Source organism: Oxyura jamaicensis, chromosome Z (assembly GCF_011077185.1).
Source record: "Oxyura jamaicensis isolate SHBP4307 breed ruddy duck chromosome Z, BPBGC_Ojam_1.0, whole genome shotgun sequence".
Lineage (NCBI taxonomy): Eukaryota > Metazoa > Chordata > Aves > Anseriformes > Anatidae > Oxyura > Oxyura jamaicensis.
In genome coordinates, this window is record NC_048926.1 from 43,706,465 (window position 1) to 43,729,063 (window position 22,599).

General features: G+C 35.2%; 1 protein-coding gene across 5 annotated transcripts in view; it reads right to left on the bottom strand.

Moving 5' to 3' along the window:
- AGTPBP1 (ATP/GTP binding protein 1) overlaps positions 1 to 22,599 on the bottom strand; it is a 70,324-nt gene that overhangs the window by 41,068 nt on the left and 6,657 nt on the right. For 2 of the 5 annotated variants that reach the window (XM_035309335.1, XM_035309332.1), the window contains exons 2-11: positions 14,229 to 14,299; positions 10,108 to 10,238; positions 9,198 to 9,265; positions 8,770 to 8,833; positions 8,282 to 8,428; positions 7,846 to 7,977; positions 5,897 to 5,990; positions 4,374 to 4,411; positions 1,906 to 2,114; positions 1,277 to 1,454 (exon numbers count right to left, since the gene is read on the bottom strand). In XM_035309335.1, the coding sequence (XP_035165226.1) occupies positions 1,277 to 1,454; positions 1,906 to 2,114; positions 4,374 to 4,411; positions 5,897 to 5,990; positions 7,846 to 7,977; positions 8,282 to 8,428; positions 8,770 to 8,833; positions 9,198 to 9,265; positions 10,108 to 10,238; positions 14,229 to 14,260 (1,093 nt within the window). In that variant the 5' untranslated portion in view covers positions 14,261 to 14,299. Of the gene's footprint in view, positions 1 to 1,276; positions 1,455 to 1,905; positions 2,115 to 4,373; positions 4,412 to 5,896; positions 5,991 to 7,845; positions 7,978 to 8,281; positions 8,429 to 8,769; positions 8,834 to 9,197; positions 9,266 to 10,107; positions 10,239 to 14,228; positions 14,300 to 16,938; positions 17,047 to 20,104; positions 20,124 to 22,599 lie in introns of those variants that run through there. The other 3 variants (XM_035309333.1, XM_035309334.1, XM_035309336.1) reach the window with 3 other exon arrangements.

The window sequence follows — 22,599 nt, forward strand, 5'->3', positions numbered from 1 at the left end:
TTACCAACTGTCAGTAAAAAGGCTCACTTAGAAGATTACAGAATCACAATTTAGAAATTATACTGATTTAATAATGTTTTATTATGTATTGCTTTTACAATACTGACTATACAAAATTATAGTTTTAATAAACTCAGAACTTTATCACCCCCAACATTCTGTATCTCCTTCATTACTGAAGTTTTTCTTAAAAAATAAAAATCCTATGTATCTTATTTCTCCAGGTTTTTTCAATTCTTTGTTTACAGATTTCAAACACACAAAGAAAAAATATATAGCCTACTTCAACAGAACAGGGAGTTTCAAGAAAAGTATTATGTGTATGTAACATTACATTAAGTGGAGATGTTACTTCTGTGGATTTTAGAGCACCGTTATAAATTGTTTTTCTACTCTGAAAGTAAAAAAATCTCCAGACACCTGCAGTTTGAGTCTGTCCTAAATAAACCCTGAAGAGATGTGTCTTTTTTCATAGTTATCACTTTTTTTTTTTCAGAACATGCTTTGCATGAGGTATTAAAACATCAGACTTCATCTCTTTACTTTGGAGTAACTTCCTCACAGTAATGCCATTATTTGTTTACCCAGATACTAAACTGTTTCCCTGTATCTGAAAATGCACTAAACATTAATTATGCAAAAATAACGAGAGGCATTCACAATGGGGTGAATCTATTTCCTACTATAGTCTGCAGATAAGTGATACCTAAGATGCTGCAAGAGTCCAAGAATGTAGAAGAATCTACTCATCATGCAAATGAAGGAAGAATCACAAAGGATTAAAAACAACACTTCAATTGGTACATGTTAACCTAAATTCTGTACATCCAGTTATTCAGAGTAACAGAAAAAAAATTAAGGAATGTGTATTTCTATAAAACAGGATGTAGATATTACACTTCACACAGACAATACGTGTGATGAGCTTAAAAGAGAGCCCATGTAAGTCTGCAGATAAATATGTACAGACTATGCTTTACAATTCAGAGTATGACTACCATTTTAGAGGTTGGTCATATTTAGTTCCTCTTTTTATTTTTTTTATATATTATAACTCCAGAAACATAACCACGTATGTATAGACAAAATTGTCATCAGCTAGAACTTAGTATTAGAAACTGGTGCTCCACACTAACAGCTACAGACCCTTTGCTATCTGTTGAAAATCTCATTGGGGTCTAGGTTTTAGTGGAGAAGAAAACACCTGCAATTGATTCCACCTTACGTACAGTGTATTAGACATACTCAAAGGAAAAACATGTTGAAATTACCATACCATCAGGAGGCAAATTGTACAGTTGAGCCACAGGACCACTGGCAGGAATAACTGGGAGTTGGAAATGAAAAGCACTTTTAATAGTTGGTAAAGGAAGACGATTTTTAGGAAAACATTTTCTCATTATTAGGCTGGATGTGTTGACAAGGGGATCAAGAGTTCTTACTGCAAGGCACTCCTATTAACAGAAAAATAACAAAGACAAGAGAAAAGCATCTCTCAAACTAGTAGTCAAACTGCATTTGTTGTTATAGATTCCTAAAATTCGCTAATGGCTAAAATATTTGATATGAAATAAATTTTGAAATTTGAAAACAGAAGCCTCCTCTGAAGGCTAGAAGAACTTCTGCCGTCTGCCCTTAAATTCACCTTTTTAAAACCCAGACTTCAAAGAGAAGGCTTTAAAAAAAAAAATCAAACCACCCTCCCATAAGTAGTCATAGCCGAGTAAAAGTAAATAGGAATCTTCTCTTGCACCCGTTCCTACTGCTTTAAGTAAGTTAAGAAAATAACCCTTACTCCCACAATCAGGAATGATCATTAATATCATTAAAAATTATGATAAATTTGAGGTGAGAAAGTGTTTTTAAAGAAACAAACTGAACAATAAGAAAAAGAGAGAAACTTACTTGTGAAGTGTTGTAAAGAATTTTCATCCCATTCGCATCAATGAATGCTTTTCTTCCCAATTTGATGTTTGTAACACTTTTAATGCACTGTAAAACTCCTTTACGTATCAGCATATATCTGTGTCGACTATCATGACGGTGCCAATCAACATAAATTGTTAAAAGCACATGCACATATCCTCTGTCTACTGCTCTCCTGGCATTTGTTTCTTTATTAAAAAAAAAGTAATAAGAAAGCAAATCAAAAATTGCCCAATTATTTCAGTATTAGTTTCATATTTATTATAAATTATTATTGTTACACAAATTATTGAACTATTGCATTTAAAGTATTATTTCAGACACACTTGGCAGTGTTTTACATCAACCTAATCATAAAAAAATGCTAGTAAGTATGTTCCCATATTATCTAGACATTCCTTAGAAGCCCTATTTTCTCTGTGTTTGTCAGTATTGCCAAAATTTTAACTAAGTCATTCAAAGCCACACATATATACATCAGCTGTACAAGGAGATTGCTGCACATTTAACTTAACTCCTTATTGCAGTCAGGAAGTATAGTTACAAAGAGAATGAACTTAGATCAAACATATCAATAACACAATGTGTAATAGGCAAAATATTTTGAATCAACATGGAAATCATTAGCAGAATTTCCTCAGGTATTTCTACCTTGTTAAAACGAACCTATATGTTCAGTCATTATTGCTCCAAGACAAGGAGTCTTGTTATATACGACTAATAAATAATAAAATTTTCAATTTTTTTTTCAGTTAAAATCCCAATTTAAACATAAATTAGTTTAGAAAAATGAGTACTAGAAAAAATTATCTTCTCCCTCCTTTTTTTTCTTTTTTAAACTAAATGCATGCAATAAAAATAATGCATATAATAGACACCAGTAAGTGGCAAGTGTATATATGCTACACAATTTTAAAACACATCATTTGTGTTTTTTTTTTCAATAATTTATTAAATAGCAATATTATTTGCGTCTAATTTATTTTGCATTGCATTCGCATAATTGTCTTCTGCCGAACAAAACTCCTATATAAAATTGTAAGAATAAGTCTCATCTTAAAGATAACAAGCACAGGAAATATTACTCCCATTAAAAGAGACCAAATGACCAAGTTCAGTACTCTATACTTTGTTCTTCAGAATAACATTGCACATCATTTTCACAGTTTAACAGAAGAACAGTGTGTGTTACACTTAAAGGTAATTGTAAGGTACTATAAGCTAGCAAATTAAAAAAACAGCTTATATGAAGCCTATCTATCAATATCGAAACACTGTGTAAACACAAGTGCTGAAAAAAATTTCTTACTATTTGTAATCCTTATGGTATTACGGCAACTCTCACATTTATCAAGTGAAAATTCTTGATCCCTAAATGTTACCCACTTATTGGGTAATCGGGATGCCAAAACTACACACCAGAACTTATTGTTTTTATGAAAAGATTTACTTACATGAAGTGTAGGAAGTTACAATGTCAGACCCCTCAGGACTGAATAAGAATTATCTCAAAATAAACGCACAAGACCTCTTGTTTCAAATAAACACCTTTTCAACGTTTACTTTCTCTTCCCAACACTAAAATTTGACTGCAAATTCACAGAACATAATACCAGCAATAATTCATAAATACTTCTTTCCCTGGATTTCCTAAGGAGAAACCCCCCAAATTAGTAAATACAAAAACCCACAAGACCAAGTGTCACTCTGATCAAACCTGAGAAAACAGCACTCTAAGAAGTGTTTCAGAACTTTCCTGTCACACCTGAAATAGTTGTCTGCAAATCTAATCATGACTACGTTCTTATTCAACTCCACTAGAACTACTAGGAATGCTGTAGTTTTTAGAGAGAATGATTTTTTAATCCCTTGCCAGTTATAATTCTGGTGCAAAATCAACAGAGAAGACGTTTGCCAGGGTCTGCTCCCATCAACCAACATCTGGGAACAGACCATTGTTTTCTTACCCCTGGTTCCACTTCATGGTCATCACAGACAGATTTGTCTTTACGACCCAAGACCTAATTCATCAGCAAGGTATCTGAAAAACCCCGTATTTTCCCCTGACATCCAACAGATATTTTCAGATATGTGTATGAAGAAGATGCATTGGAGAAAAGCTACAGGTATCCATGACTGCAGGGCTGAGGTACGTGACTGTAAAACCACCTTGGTTCCAGACCAGTTCTGCAGAAGCTGTGCAGCCTTTCTGCAGCAGAACTGAAGAGACAGTAACTGATTATTAAATATATATACGTACCATTCAAAAACTGATGTACCAGAGACTGATAAAACTGTAACCTTATCCTAGCCCTGGTTCTGTTTTGGCCACAGACTTAAGATCTACTCTTTTTCTCTATCTATATACACAAACATCTATATATTTATACACACACATATATATTTTTGTCAGCTAGACAAACAGTTTCTTGTAGTTAAACACTTACTTGATTTTAGCAATGCAGCAAGTGTGTCTAAAGCAACCCTGTCAATATAACAAGAAAAGTCAAACAACAAACAACTAGTGAACTTCATCTACAACATTGTAAAAAAAATAAAATAAAAAATACAGCTAACAGATTTCTTTAGCATCTACCTAAATGTTTTCCTGGTTGTGCTGTATCACAGCTTTGGCTTTAAAAAAATGGTTTTATTAAAATATCATGCATCTCTTCTATATCTGAAATCTGGTGGTGAAATTTAAAAACATCAACATAATGGCTATACAAACTTACAGTCTTTGCAAAAAAAACTGTGTGACAACGCAATGTTTATGAACTATATTCAATGGATGAGGTATTTCTGACACCCATGTTTTTATGTTTGCAGCAGAGCAAGTACTTCTGTAAAATAAAGGACACTTTTTAGAGAACTTTAGGTCAAAACTTGCAGTGTATAAATACAGAGATGTAATGCTCATCAATCTGCACTGCAATACAAGATCACACAAGTTATTTTGCACACAAGGTTTTGTCTGAACTAATTCAAGATGTACAGCTAGAAAACATATATATTTATTTTTACCCGCTTTGTAAGGATAGACTTCACACATCTGATCTCAGACCATAAACAAGGATATCAAGATTACTCACATCATGGAATAGTAAGTTCATGTGTTTAATTTTAGCTGGGGCTTGAAGGGGCAGGGCTTTTTTATTTTTATTTTTTAATAGAGACACTACAACAACCATGAGTACCAGATTTAGATAACATTATTTTGTTTGTAGTAAAGTTCAAATATTAAAAACTTGTTTTTATTATTTTGTTAAGCAGATTTAAAAAGCAGTTTCCCCACAAGTATGCACTTCAAAAAGGTTGGCAGTTATGTAAATAAATTGCTATCTCCAGGAAGATCCACTTACTCATTTTAACCCTAAGCTCTCTAAAAAACAAAACAGAACAAAACCGGGGGGGGGGCCGGGGGGGGGGGGGGGGGAAAACACCCTTGGAAAGAAAAAAAAAATCTAAAGACTCCACTTTTAAGGTTCTCAGTGAAATGTTATTTATTTTACACAGTAGTCCACTAGATAGCTGGAGCTTCCTATTCTATTGTCTCAGAGTTGATAATTGCTTTCAAGTGGAACACAAAGAAAATTCTATTACCAAAAACAAACAAACAAAAAAAACCAACACCAGATAATGTCACTCTTCATCTGGGAACCAATTCAACAGACAGAAAAATGATGGGATTGTCCTGATTTGGGCATAGTCACTGTACAGTTTCCATGCAGAAATATTAGAGGCAAAAAATAACATTTATATTCTTTTACCTAGACTATAACTGCATATTCTGATATTTTGTGTTACTCTAAAACAGTCGTATCTGTAGTTCTTCTTCCCACCTCCCTTCACCTTAACTTTCAAATGCTAGTTACATTTGATTTCTCTAATATTCTTTTTCATAAAAAGTTTTGAAAAACATATACAGGTTTTTTTTTTCCATATACTGTATTAAAAAGACATTACTTACTTCATAAGGCTAGTGTTCTTTTTACTAAAAGGGCCAATGATCTTAAACATCAGTTCTACTACTCCATTCTTTCCCAAGGACACTGCATTTACAGCTGGAAGAGTGAAACAAACATATTTAAAAAAAAAAAAAAAAAAAAAAAAAAAAGATAATATAATAAGAAAGGCAAAATAAAATCAATACACAAACTAAAATCCAGGAAAGTGCATTCTCAAGTATCAAATGCATATGCTTTAAGACAAAGAATGACAAGCAGACACTACTCTTCCTATAATCAGTGTAATAAGCAAGTCCTGATAAAACTTGCAAAAGAAAAAAAATATTACGTACTACTTTACAGATAAAATTAACACACTAGTTCCTGTGCATGCTTCTGCTTCGTTACTGATATGTATCATAAAAAGGATTTATACTTTTGTAAAGCTCATGATTTAATCAAAACGGCATGGTTTCTAAATTTTTGGGTCTACCAGGTTCTATGACTTGCTGTTACCCTTCATTATCCGGACAGACAGGTCTATCAGCCAGCATTTGCAAGCTAAGCGTTTGCTGTAAAATTAAGAAATGCCAAACAGTATTACTCCATCTAACCCTTCTTGAGCTACGTTTTCTCAGAAAAAAAAAAAAAAAAAAAAAAAAAAAAAAAAGAGTAATCCAGTGAGAAGGGTACAAATTAAGAGAAATGGTGCTAATTTTGTGTTGCTCACAAAATGCATGGTGCATGGTTTATACAGGCACCGGAATTCAATTCCAAACTGAGCTTACAAATATACAGTCCTAGAAAAGTACTAACAGAGCAACTTAGCAACTTAGTTCAACATCATAAGTGCCATGTGAGTACAATTCAACACTTGTACCCAAGCTGCAATTTCATCATTAGTGGAACTATTACAAACACTAAAAGCTAATGAAAATGAGGACTCTATTCTGGTAGCAAATGTAAACAAATTTTAAGTAATACAACATATCAACATGAAATAAACTACTACTTTTTATGTTTGTAAGGAGTCGGAAATACAGAAAGACAGAAGTGATCTAAGCATAACACAAATTAGAGATTCAGTTCGATGTTCCATTTTCAGGCTCACGAAAGTTAACCTGTATGAACATCTGTATTATCTTCTCCCATTTAAAAGCATTTTACCTCATTATCACACAGCTCAACAGAAATAAAGCTTCCACATAAAGTACTGGAACGTTAAAAATTCTCACGCGAATAATCTGAAAACAATCTTACAGGTCATCAAATCAATTCTCTCTGAAAAATGTGGTTACACTTTCATCTTCATACGTTTATTTAAAAGGTTGAATGGCCATTTTGAGTTCAGTGGAAAAAAATTCAGCGCAATTAACGAACGATAGGTTCAGTAAGAATCCTGCTGTTTTCAGCAACTTCCTACTACTTGTACAAACAATGAACTAGGCTTTTATGGAAGAGTTTTCATCCAACAGTAGGACACTTCACTAAGGGACTGTTAAACAAAAAAGTAAATATTTCCTGTGAGAACTAAGTTTTAAATTTGCAATCATGAATTAAAATAAAAATATAGTAAAAAGAAAAAAAAAAAACATGAGCATGCGTAATAAAGAGTAATTATTTCATTTGAAGTGCTTTTGCAAGCACAATGTTAGCATTTCTCATTTAGGTCATACAGCACCAGCATTTATGCAAATGATGTGCACCCAAATTCTACACATTCAAATGTATTAAAGAATGCCAACCATATGTGCACTGAACAAAAACCAAAAGATACACAAGAAGTACACAAATTTCACAGCTTTTATTAGACTCAAGCAATTTGACAATATAAAAATCAAATTATCTGGTAACCATAGTAACTTTAAGCATTTAACATTAAACAAAGATGTGGTTAAAAAATATAGCATCTACATATATGTAAAACATATATATATTATAAGCAAAAGAAAAGTATTAAACCAATACTTACAGTTGGTTGAATAAACTCGTAATACTTGAAGGCATGGTAAAATTAGCCTGTGGTTCTGCAAATTCTGCTTCACTAAATTCAATGATATGTTCAGGGCACCATTAATTCTTGCCTTCATGCCAATCTTTTTGTCTGACATCAAAGAAATGCAAGATCAATCAAATCAGTTTTGAAATTATCATTAAAAAACTGAAGTTAAATAAACTGTGAATTCCTACAAGTGATATGTTAACTTTGCATATTTATTTATATTAAATATAATTTATATTGCATATTAAATATATATTTACCATGTTTTCCTTGCCTCTACTCCTCCTTTTCTTCTCCTCTACTAATTCTGAGCACATGGATGTTTATTCAGCAATAAAATTTCCTTGAACTTTAATTATAAAACTGCAAAGTATTAAGCCATATTACACAAGTTCATTATCATCACCTTTTGGGCCAATTTTTGCAAGAAGTGTATGAAGAAGCACCATTAATTCTTCATTTGGGGGAGACTCTCTGTTGGCATTCAAAAGCAGCTGCAACAAGATCTGTGTCCCTCCTTTAGTGACCAAGACACTTGCTCTCCGACCACCACCTAGAAATTTAATACACAATTGATATCTTCATAACCAAAGAGCAATTAAATATCTAAGCTATAGTTAACATAAAGGAAGACTTTAAATAGCAATATTGATAGCAATATTTTCTTCAAATGTGAAGAAAAACATGCTGAACTTAGACTTACAGCAACATAAAATATATGCGCATGATTATTTAAAAAGTCACTTCAGTCTTTATGTTCTTTTGGTTCTCTCGAAGTGTAAAATGCATATAAAGACAGCTTTAGCAACCTTCAGTGAAAAATAAATAAATAAAACAAGTCTACAGAAGAATACAAGAATATAATGATAAACTACTATCTTAATGAACACTTACCAATTGAGACTAATTCAATGAGAATATTTAATATATTTAGAATAGTTTGAGGATCTCTTGTATTCTGCAATAAAAATATATTTGATTAATTTAGAAGTCTAATATTGTGTTTTAGATATTTAAATGTCACTAAAGTCAAACAGAACTTAAGATGTTATTTTCCAGCTAACCATCACACCATGCAGCCTCAACTAACCACAGAACTAATTAAAATCTAGTTCTTAGGAATATGGAATATTTGAAAAAATAAGAGAGAGAAATAATTAAATCCTTTATGATACTTAAAGACCCTATCTAATCATTAGATAGTCCTTTGACAAACTCCAGTTTTAGAGAAGAGCTAGAATAACAAAATATTTAAAAATACAAAGCCCAGTGATGATAGGAAAACTTGCAGTATACACACAAGGAGAAAGATTAGGTTTTACCTCTAGGGTTGACAAGATAACTTCTATTCCAGTGGAACCCTTAGATGTCATCTCCTTCCGGGTTTTTTCTGCCAATAAGAAAAAGAAGGCCATTTTTCTTTTAATGAAAGATATTTAAAAAAAAAAAAATCTTCCATATTGGTATTATATCACTAAACACTTTTGTCTTTAGATTGAAAGTGACTTTTGAGATAGCCTGAGAAGCAAAGATAGCCTGAAAGGGGCTAGAAATAAACAACATTTGGAAGAGAGGGGAAGAAGCAGAGCAAAAGCAACTGTAACTCCATATACTTATGAGGCTAATTCATGGAATCACATATATAAATCTTCAGTGGATCAGTCTACCACGGAAATAGGTCACCTATGAGCAGCAGTGAAATGAAACATAAGCCCAGCAGTGAAATTAAACATAAGCCTTTTTAACAGTAAATAGATTATTCTTCATATGAATACTGTTCAAAGTACCTTTTATCAAACAAAGTAAACCTCCTTCTGTATTAACTGAATATCAATACCGCTGCAGCAGTTAAATATTTTACAACGTACCAAATATGACAGTATCACATCAGCTGTTCTTACACTGTGAATTATTACCCAAATTGACTATAATATAATACATGCTGTAATTTATGATATAAATTCCAAAAAAATATATTGTATTGACAATATGAAATGGATTTGGTGTAACCAATATTATACCAGGTAACTTTAAACATGGCCTTAAGCATTTCAACAACCCATGACAGAAACAGATGGATAAAAAAGTTTAGCAAGTAGAAAAAAAAATAAAGTTTTGTTTTGCAAACAGGAAAAAAAAAAAAAAAAAGAAAAAAAGAAAGTCCAGCAAATAGTAAACAGAATGAGGAAGGCTGAAAAGGAAAACTACTACAAACAAAAAACAGGTATTTACCCTGACTCTGAACCAGATGAAGAATCTTTGAGGTAACATATCTGGCATTATCTGCTTCTCCTAATACAGAGTCCAAATTGATCTTCTCCAGCTGTGACAGCAGAGACATAGTCCGAGAATTGGTAGAAACACTAAAAAGAAAGAATTTTTACCTTCATTTTTCTACCCACATAAAGCATGAAATCAAACATTAATTGTTCTGGCAACAATTTTGCTAAGCCTACATTTCAGCAAACCAATTGTATTTAAATATCATCTCCAAGAGCAAAGTGTGAAGAGGTAAATTGGTTGCAGAAAGTTAAATACAGATAGATGCTTATCAATGTCAATTTGAGTAACTTCTGTTGAATATAGTCAAGTGCCAGGTTAATGTATCAAACCAACTATTCCAGAAAAATAGGCTACTTCTTGTAGTCCCAAAGACTGTTTGTCATACAGACCGGTCTTTAAGAAGCGAAGGAAAAGATAATCATTCACAAAGTAAGAAAGCCGACACTCATCAGCTAAAGAAAAAGATCACAATTTTGAGTATAAAACTTCAAAAAAAATCTCCAAATGTATCAACAGAGTTTGGATTCATCCTGAACACAAACAGTGTCTTGGCTTGTCATCACATACTTGCCTTGAAAATCTACTTTAATGTAAGAAACTATTTCAAAGCAAGTATTTATATTTATAGGTAGATTACGGAGACAGCATTCATGTAAATATTTAGAGTGCTCAAAATAAAGTCAGTCTAGAATTGTTTTATTTACTCTTCAGTTTTAGGGCATAACAATTACTTACAACAGTTTTCAGATTCATGTTCTTACAAGAAAGTCATTTTTAGACAAATGTTTAACATTTGAATTATGGTCATATAATTAAATGGAGGAAATGACTTCCAAGGTTAAACTACATTGACTTTTCACTTCTGTATCATTAGAATCCTGCAATAATCAACAATAATTAATTTAAGACACATACTCTTCTGACTATCTGCAATAAAACTGACATATATAACATTAACCTTATAAATACTGTCAGTTTTGTTTAAAACAATGCAGAATTATTACATCTTCATTTGTATTTTATGTCTTGGAAAACACCTCCCACAGCTAACTGTTAAAAGAATTAGTTTACACGTGGGCATAAACGTTGAAGTCAAGGAAAAAAGGTACCTGATGGCAAAGGTGACACCACTGTGAAAGCAAACTGATATAGCAGTTGCAGAGGGAACTGCTTCCACAACTATTATTTTGATGTCAGTGTGGAAAAGTGAAATGCATAACCAAAAAACAACTTCAGATTATACATGGTACTTATAAATTATTAACACCAGTAGTAAGAAATGGCAATAATACTTACAGAGCTTCAATCAAAGTAACTTTATATTGAGAAGTGTATCATTTTCTCAGTCATTTGCTCGACTTTGGTTTAAAAGTATTTTTGATCTCAAATAAATCTGACTTGCTCAAATGCTATGTTTTAATCTACTAAAGAAATCACCTCCAGTTCCTTCTCACCATTCAATACCAGGCTGAATAGTAATAATAGAGCTACAATTATTTATCTGCTTAAACTTTGTTCTGTTTGTTTCTACTTCTCCATTTTTCACTGAACTTGAAATACTCCAAAATAAGTCCCAAACTGTAATGAAATACACAAGCTCTGTCAATATGGTCACAGACTTCCAAAGGCCATTAACTTTACCTGCCCCATAGCAAAAATAATAGTCGAGGCAACCCACAAAGAAGCCACTCTGTAGCAGAGCTGCTGCTTTATACATGCATATACGTGAGATATATGCATACATACATATATGGTAGGGACTAGGGAGGGAGTATTTCCATTTAGGTATATCATCGGTCTCAGAATGACATAAATGTAGTTTAAAAGTAGGAAACAAACAAGGACAACAACAACAATGTTCCTTAAAAACAAACAAAGGAATAGGGAATACAAGTTTTTCTAAACAAAAAACTTCTTTAAAGAAATTAATGCTTCAAATCACATCCAATTTTGACTCCTCTGGCCAGCAAACTCCAGAAAGGAACACTGGCACGTGGAAGTTATATGCCATGTAGAGACAGTTAACATCTAGCATAATCTCTTCACACTTACTAAAAGCTTTAAGGGGTTTAGGAAGGGTAAATAATCCCCACCCCCACCCCCACCCCCCGCAGAGGAAGGGTAAATAATCCCCCCACACTCTGGTATAACAATTTAAGCCCAACAGTTCAGGGGTGTAATCTCCTCCTGGGGCCAGAAGTTCTATTAAGAGCAACCAGCGCTCACCACAGCAGTTAAACTGTTATCTTTAAAATTATTTTAGGCTATTGGTCTTGCAAGAATTCTTCCAACAGAAATATAGCCAAATCAACTTCAAACCCTCAGATCACACAGTAAAATGTTCTTGAAATGATACCTGCCCAGTGTCTATGCTCAAATATAAATCAAAGTCACAATTTCTTCTTCTAAGCTATTTTCTTAACTGAAATTTCTTAGCTTAATTTTCTTAGTTTAATTTTCTCCTTAAAACAAGGAATTACACTTTTATTATATTCTACGCTGATATACATAGTGGTACATAACACTGTGACAGATTTCAGTATCTGCACTGTAAATTAAAAAGGCTGTAGGACACAAATTATGTCAGCTAGGCTGCCTGATTCTGCTCCTGCTCATAGCATCACCGTGACAACCCATTTGACCTATGAATCAAGTGCAACTCCAGTTTGGGCTGGAACTCTTTTCTGATATCTGTAATGCAAATACACGTCTTGTCAAATAAAAAACCCAGGATCCATATCTAGAAGACAGCTCTCAAAAACAAAGAAGTACCACAGAATTCAGTGCTTTTAATTCAACAGCCAGCTAAAACAAAGAAGTAATCCAAACAGCACAATAAAAGCAGTGTCCTGTCAAGCTAAATTTCCTCTTAAATTGCTGACATTGCAGAACCTCACATGAATACTCTGAACACTGCAGCCTGCCTTTCATGTAAGACTTCTTTTCCCACAGTGTACAGAACCCTTCTTTTTAACAAGAAAAGCATTTTCACCTCACCCGTTGTAAAGCTTTCTCGTAAGAGAACTCTGTAGTCACTGAGGCTTACGTGGTGTTTCCACTATCTCTAATTACAATAAGCATAGCTATGGAGCTTTAACTCCTTAACTCTAACTTCACAAGGTCATCAAAACTGTTCTCCTCCTCAGAGATGAATCAAGGCCACATTTGAACTTCCTGACAGACACATGTCCAACCTGTCCTCAAAGCCTGCTAAACAGAAACTAAGTAACCAAAGACAGCTTCATTGCAATGATTTGCATACTTTCATTTACAAGTTTCATTAAGAATTGGTATTTCAGAGAAATAAGATTGAAGCCAAAATACCCTATTATGCTTCACTGAGTTTTTTTTTTTAATTATCAGATAGTTTGGTGAAACTAGGTGGTTCAAATTGTGCTGGCTCAAAAGAATAAAACATTTTTTTAAAATATATATACACTTTTTTTTTTTTACAGATTTATACATTTTATACACAGAAAAATTTATAAAAATAAAAAAGTATTTTAAGCTTCCAGATGTTTAACAGGGTTATTGCCTTCTATAGTTAATTGCATAGGTTTTTCAAGTATTTGTTAAAATAAGCTATCATGAAAATAACAAACAACTCTTGAAATCTTCTGTAATTTCACTGTTGTGTGTCCTAATGGTATGCTGAGTCGTAGGGTTGTTGGAGAATTAAATACATCTTGTGACAAATTCCATGACTTCCTGTGCAGTTTTGTAAACTTGTCCTTTAATTCATTCAGTAGTAATCATTTGTATGTTTTACCTGTATCTGCATGAAATTATTAAATTAACTGACATTTCTTTCAATGAAATTGAACGTATATGAAGTTACATATGGACATGTCTGAGATTAAATGCAGACAAAATTCAAGTGTAAAAAGTTATTTCTTAAAAATCAGGCTACTTTATGCTAATCAGTATCAACTCCCTCAGTTTTTCAGGACATAAATCTTCACTCTCATCAGGGACACATAATGAGTATTTTACTTATATTACTAATAACAAATGTCTTCACAAATCTCAAATGGCTTGATGTTGAGAAGTCAGTATGGTTTTAAATTTACCTTTTTTCAGATGATAATTTTACTTTGTTCATATCGGAAACTTGATTCTTCAAATCACCATCTCTGATAACCTGGAAGACATTAAACAGTTACATGTTATCAGTATCTATTGCTCTTTAATGATGAAGTGTTACCACCATATTGAGCATCTCTACACTAGAAAGATTAAATAAGTTAATCCTCATTGATCACACTTCTCTGCGCTGGCACGAGCTTTTCCTCTCTTCAGTCTATGACACAGCTTTCAAAATAAAGCATTGCAGTGTAAGCATGGAGTGTGGTTCCACATTGTAATTCAGCCCTACCAAGCTCAGAGCCTGATTACAATAAAACAGGAATTGGTATCAGTGATTTTACAGCCAATATTTTCATGTCCACAACTCAGTCAACAAAGCTCCTCCTGAAAGTCAGTACATGCCCGTTTTTAAACCTCCTTGATATTGTTGTGATACAACAACATGCTTATTTCTGACTGCCATTTCATGCATCTATAGGATAACTAGGAGCAGAGGCACTGCAAAAAATATGGAGCGTTTGGTGTTCTTATTTAAGCAAGACCTGAATACATTTCTTGGACAGAACCCATATCGTGCTAAGGACACAATTTTCCTATCCTTTTAAGGACATAGTGTCCTCAGGGTACACTGTTTCCTCAAATGGTGCCTCCAAGCAATTCAGGTTGCGGTCTACAGGACCATTAACTGAACCTCAGTACTTCCATTTCAGATCTATTATGAATAACAAATACTCTACTGAAAAAAAAAAAAAAAGGAAAAAAAAAAAAAAAACGCAACCAAAAAAAAAAAGTGTTTTCAAAGGGCACAGTGGTTAGCTTTAAGACAGAAGTTGTCCAGAGATATAGGAAGTGCAGTTGCGAAATGCAGATAAGAAACAGACCCCACAGAGAAATTTGTAAGACTTACCAAAAATATTTGACCTAACAAAAGACTTAACAAATATATTTGTTCAATATATATAATAACCAGTTTTTGATTACTGGTAAATTCAATTTGGCAACTGCTAAAAGCCTAAAGCAGATGAAGAATGAAGCAAGCTTATTTCCAGACTTACCTGAAGACAGAATATTTTTCCAACAGCCAGGAAGCAATTGCTGAGATTTTTAAAAGAATTGCAGCCTGACTCAGGCTAACAGGTGTTCTAGATTTGACCAAGTACCCTTCAAGTGTAAACTACCTTGACTTCATCTAAAGAAAATGAATAGTTACAGGATAATAACTGTGTCCGCCTCAAAGCAGACAATTTGACAAATTAGAAAGTCTGGATTATTTGAATCAGGCTGCTGGTCTTACTGGGGGGAAAATATTAGATTCCTGAGTTCAAGTAGCCAAGTGCTGTTTAGCTAGCAGCCTTGACCTGCTGTCAGACAGATGATGAACAGTCTGCCAGTGCCAATAGTTTCTACATAGTATAGTGTACTGAACTGCTTTACAAGCAGAGCCAGCTACGGAGGTGAACTATCTTGAACTACAAGGTCTTAATTTGTTCGATTCTAAATTTGACACGAAGTGTTTCAGTAAACACAATGTACAAATACTCCAGGACAAGGGGAAAAAGACAAGCAGGTAAGAAAGTATGAGAACCCCTGGAAAAAAAAAAAAAAAAAAAAAAAAAAAAAAAAACAACCATGCAGGGAGAAAAAGAACACATATATCAGCAATCCAGAGGACTGTGGTGGAACATATATACATAGTAAAGTAGCTAACTCTCTCTTTGACTTTCCACTAATGTAGAATATATGAGATCACATAAAAAAATATTATGCTGAATTTGAGTAAAGTATTGCTAAAAAGGTAAAGAGGTAAAGACAGAAGGTGCATGGAACTCAATTTAAACATTTTTTAAACACAGCTAGTGACACTAATCTGCCAGGACAGAGCAGAGTAGAACGTAAATTAGCAACTGTTATTAAGCATTTAGAAGAGCACCTGAAGAAAACAAAACAATAAAAACAAAAATCAAGCCTTAAATTGAAGGGAAACAGATGGGAGTAGAAGGTGTTGACTAGTTAAATTTCAAGTTGATATATGCTGGATTCTGTGGAATCTCCCTCAGTCATTTCATACTGTCTGTGGAACATCATACCCTCTGGTCTCCCACGTGGACAGTGCAAAGAGGCAAAATCCTTGTAGGAGATTTCTTCAGACAAGTCAGTTTCCAAATCAGAAGCTGCACTTACTGTAACAACGCTATCAACACTAACAAATGAAACAGACTGCAGGAGGTCGCACATAATTTTCACCTCATCCTTTCTCCCCCAAAAGTAAAGACATGTCTTATGTGGCATGCTTTTGCCAACTTCCCAGGTAAATTCTCTGTCACTGAGCCACCAACTCACCTTTGCTGGGGATCCGTCTCTTCAGCCCTAAGAGACTCATGGGCAAGGCTTAAGCTAAAGGGCAGACCCAGTATTTACCCTTCTCATAAGCTTCAGAATGTGCTGAAATGTAACAGAGTAATGTGGAGCCTGCATTCCTACTTCTGGGATATATAACCACAAAGCTACTAGAAAAAATAACCAGCACTATTACAAAGCTATTGTATTTTGCTCAAAACAATGGCTAAAGAAATAACAGGCACCATTTTGTTCATATGTCACACCCAGGGGTGTCTATTAGGCATTACTGGAAAAGCCTGCTAGACTGCAGGGACTCATAAGGACACCATCTTCCTGAGCACTAAGTCGACTTACACATTAGATAAACACCAAGATGCTCTGCCTCTCCACGACAGCAACAGTTCTGCCAGAAATTGCAACAGGATTCAAAGGAAATTTTACTGACACAAGCTAGGTAGTAACCTGTGCAGAGAGGGAAAGAGGAATTAATAATTCTTGTACTATGCTCTTGATGTTGAATAATAATACCATACCGCTAGCACAGAATACCTGGCCTCAGGACTTTTGCAAGAAAACATAAAAGGGATGATGGCCCAGGTCACAGAATCCAGGTATCACCAACCTGGATTGGTGATCAGCAGCCTCAATGCCAGTTCTATCTGTGTGGATGAAGAAACTTGTAGGTTTGGGCTTTTCTTTGCTGCCTGCCAGGATTGACATTTCCTCCTGACTGTGACCCTGTGACCCCCCCCAAGACACGCATCAAGTAGTTGTGATGTTTGTTGTCCAAACCCTTCTTTAGGGACACCAGCTCTTTCCTTGGTCTCACCTATCCATATCTGATGTACAGTCAAACCTGGCTCTTTCCCATCTTAGGGAGTCACGTGCTTTCATGATCCTAAAACCACTATTTTAGGGGAAGAAGCACCTAGAATGCCATCTGATTTTAAAAATAATAATAATTAAGAAATTCCCTTGCTAAAATCAGATGTATGCCTGTCCCACTCTCCTTGTTTGTTTTTTCTCAGAGGATACTTTTTCATTTTCACACAAATACCAGGAATGGCATACCACATTAGAAAGCCACCTAAATCATCAACTTTACTTTGCACCATCTACCTCATAATGGAAAGAGGGATTCAAAAAAAGTAATAGCTGCTAACCTAATACTTCATATACACTATCACAGAGCTTTACTTGTATCTTTGAGATTCTGATACTTAAACTGACATGTATTTCAGGAGAAAGTAAATACATGCCTTATTTAATTGTAAACCACCCAGGCAGAATTTCTACATGTTGTGAACAGCCATTTTTAAATAAAATTGAAGAAATCAGATTATACTCAATGCAGTAATGTGTATGCCTCAGCTGCACCAAACTTGCAATTAAGTACATTTGCTGTATATTGTTTTCTCTTTTATCTCCCATTAATCACTAATGGGCATTAAGAAAATAAATAAAAGCAAACTCCAATCTTTACCCTAAATTGTAATCACATTAAGAAAAAAAAGCATAGTCACATTGGTATAACCATTACAGCATGTCAGTGCTGAGCAGGTTTATTAGCATTTTCCTAGCATCATATCTGAAAATTTCTCATATATTCAACACAGTAACCTCACATCTGAGGCTCAAAATGTTTATTTTTAAATAACAGCAACTCTGATTTCATGATTTGGATTCCCCCCCACTCTGCTTTGTCACTGAAACTTGAAGTTTTTTGATACATACATTTTAAATATATATTTTGGGGTATTATACTGGACTGTCTTGCCATCATGACCATTTTTCTGCAATGGAAAATTCTTCCCCAAATATGCTTTCAAACAACTGCCATGGAAGACAAATCTAGCAAGCTAACGGTAAGCAAAGTGAGCAGCAGTAGCAGTCAGACGAGGAAAAACAACTCTGCCACAAACATAGATGTGCTTACAAGCGGCACGTACGGGCCGTGCCAGATGAAGCTGATGCCTGGAACCCCACGGAGACTGAAAAAGCCCCAAAGCTTTTGTGCTGAAGTCCTGCTAGTAGGACTCTCTCTGAAAGAAAATAAGTTAATCTGTCTGCTACTGAAGCTGGAAGACATTTTGATTTTACATAAGCTATATTCATATGCTTTAACTGACCAAAAGATTTTAATATGGAAAATGCTGGTCATGCAAGAATAAATGTGATTGAAAACATTAAAATATCTTTTTTTTCATGAAAAAAAAAAACAAACAAACAAAACCAAAACAAAAATAAATAAATAAAATAGAGACTCCTTAAGATAGCCAAAGACCTCTGAAATTAACCCTAGTTAATAGTAGGACTTTGCAGCACAAAATCTCAAAAAAACAACCAAACAAAACCAATAAAAAACATTTTAGCATGATACATGCTACAATGATACAATCATATCCACCAGGACACAAAACAAAGATTCAGTTTCTCTATGTTGATATGAGTCTTCAGGACCGTTCATCTCTATATATATTTCTGCATTTTGCTTTGTATTCAAAGCTAGGCGCATCCCAAGTATTTTCAAAACCAGAGCTCAGTCTTCATTTATGCTCATTATGGAGTTACTGATTTGAACTGTTTAGAAGAAAAAAAAAGGGGGGGGGGGGGGGGGGAACTGTAACAAGTATGTTTCTCAGACAGTGGAAGCAAGTAGCTGAACAAAATCTTTCTAAATGTTGCAGTATCAAGAATACTTATATTTATGTGAAAGAGACAGGAAACAATTCAGAGGACAGAATTGTGTCAAGTAACAATAAATTTAAAAAAATAAATACAGTAGATATGAAGAAATGATGTAATGATTTAAAACTTTGTAGATGCCAGGCAGCAAGAACTTGGGAAGTTACAACTCAGCTAAGACCTGCCACAAGATCAGATGACTGCAAACATGGGTAGGCTCTGAAAAAGGCTGCTTTACCTCTCAGATATGTGCCACCCTCCACCGTCCCAGCGCAGACTAAACGAGAAGCAAACAGGCTTTTGATAGTCAGCATTTCACACACCCCAGAGCCTCAGAAACTCTATGGATTGAAATCATTCTTTACAAGACACTGAAAAAGTCTGTTTAAACACAATTTTGAATTAAAAAGTGCTCTTAAAAATCAGCTACTGCCTTTTCCTTGTACCCTTTCCTATATTTATAGTAGAAAATAAAGTCAGCTGATTAGTTCACTCACTGCTGTATTATTGCACAACGCTTACTTTTCGACATAACTACATAAATTGCAGTATATACTCAGATATTCAAAACAACACATATAAAGCTTCACAGAAGACTGCAGCACCAAAGCCCTGTACAGCAACCTGCCAACTATGTCATCCAGCCTATTGCCACCACCACACTTAACTGTAAAAACAAGTCTGATACGAGCTGCCTGGAAAGCTGTAAATATCTAAGTCATTCCCTTAAAAACAAACAACAACAACAAAAAACACAGGAACAGCAACTCACACCAATACACAAAGTCTTTCAGCAGAAAAAAATAAAATAAGAAAACTGCATTTCATTTCTTGCCTGGAAAGAAGCTCCTAGAAAGTTACCAATGCACCATAATTGTACTCCTCAAGACATGACAAACCTGCCAACGTCATGCTCAAGAGTATCACATTCAGAACTTGCGTGATTTGAGTTGACAGAAATATTGCCAAAGTCAGCTGCTTCTCACACAGATAATATAACCCTTTCATCAGGCAGAAGGTGAATGGTATGGGGACGGGGGGAGATGGGGGCAGCAAAAATAGCCGTGAGGGGAAGGACTATCATAGCAGAAACTAAGCATTTCCCTTTGCCACATACTGAACATGAACTGGAAACCCCAGTAATATTCCTGATTTCTTGGCAATGCTTCAATGACAGAGTGTTAAACCGCAGAGGCGCTTGCCAGCACCTAACCCAGTGACTTACCCTTTGGCTTACACTGTCAGGATGGCTAACATAGGGCCTATGAAGACATAATCCAAAAATCTATGCTTGTTATAGTTCACCTGCTGAGTCAGAGCAAACCATCAAGCCTTTTAATCCAGATGAAGAGAAGAACAAACGACAAAACAAACAACAAAAATCAACCGATGCCTCCATGTTGCAGATTTATATACTGAAATGCACTTCCAGCTCTTTAAGATAATTCTGCTCAACACTAAGCACAAATACAATCACATCAAAATCCATAAAATCTCTCAGCAACCACTCTCATTTTCAAAACCTTGATTTGTACTATTTAGGTCATGAATTATACATGAAACAATTAAAACAGCATTGCCTCCCTCCAGTATACACAACAGTGGACACCCTGTTTCTCATAAATTGCCTTTAAAAAAAAAAAAGGGTGAAAAAGTGTAGAAAAATACTTATATGTATCTTTTAGTGTATTAAGCTTTTAGGATGACAGTTTTGTAACTTTCATCTCTGTAGCTATTGCAAAAAAATAAAATAAAAAAGGAAGTATATCTGGGTGCTCCCCTCCTCCCTCCCAACTTTCAGTCTTTCTACATTTAAATGTTACAAAACTCTATTTCCAAATGTAAACCACGCTGAAATGCCTGTGTATCCAGGCATGCATCGAACTGCTCATAATCTTCTTGATGCTTAGCACAGGATATTGGGCAGTTAAGCTGTGGATAGTGGCAGGGCTTGAAAGCATACCCAGAGATACACTGCCATTACAAATCCCTCCTAAGCACTCCCACAGGCAGCTGCCTTGTTCAGCACTCACGCTCATTCCAAGAAACCTGACTTCCTCCGTAAGTTCCTTAAGGAGTTTAAATACTTCAGTTACTGCAGTCATCACTCCAGTGCCAGAGCGACTTGAGCCGCACTCAGGTCTTTCAAACATTAGCAATTCATACCATAGGAGAAACCTCTTCAGAGCAATGAGCTCTCAGATACTGGAAATCAAAGAAAAGTTTCAATTAATGTACGCCAATACACAAAAAACAGGCAGGTCCCAGATGCGTTCAGCAGAGCATCACCATGTTTAAAGGCCGCAAAGTCTTGTGAGACGGGATGCTGCCAACTCTCTGAGCACGTGCAAGTCTTCTCTGGGCTAACACCTAAACATGAGGTGAAATAGCAACTTGCCTCCATCAGCCAAGAGGACTTCAAAAAGCTTTCTCTCAGGTTTCTCCTTTCAAACTGTAGCTTCTCATGCATAATTTTGGAAAGGATGCTTCCAAGAAGGGTAAACTTAACTGTAATAAGAATCAGCTGATTGCTTTTAACTGTTTACTACTGCTGCAGAATTAGATTTACACAACTCTAACGAAGCAGCAATTAAGGATTTATAACACAGCTTTATAACAGATAACACAAATTATATGAATTTTAACAGTACTTAATCAGCATCTAAGTATTAGTCAATTAACACAATGATCTACAGGAATTTGCTACAACAGAAACAAGTTACTTAAAGATAGGTGAATGGCAAGGTTCACCCAGGTCTTACTGCAGAGTCCTGAGGGTGTCTGAAACCAGTCACGCGTGCTTCCAAAGAACCCCCTGGAGTGAATTACTCACCCTACTCCCTGTTTGCCCACGGACAAGCTTGTTCCTCACAGCCCCAGCCCTAGGATGCACACCGCCCTGAGGTACCCAAGCTGAGCACGCAGGAGGCTGCAGCTTGCTGCTTTCTCTGGAGAGCTGAGCTCTTGTTTGGGATCAGTATTTATAGGATTGCAAGACCATCATCTTGTGATCAGTAATTTTGCAGGACTCAAGCCTTTTGCCCATTTATTTATGATCCAGGTTGTGCAATCCCCCCTCTCCTTAGGGCTTAATCACCTCCTTACCACACCACAGGGCGTGGATGTGATCGGAGGGGAGGCCTGACCACGGGGGCCTGCATCGCACACACGGCAGGTGCACAGCATGTACACAACAGGGGAGAGGGGCAGCGCCAGGCTTCGCCCACACTCTGCAGATAACAGAGGAAGGGTGTCAAGATGACTCCTCCTCTGATTACAGGGAAGGAAGAGATGAGGCAACGTATTTATTAGTCAAAGTGGTTGACTTGT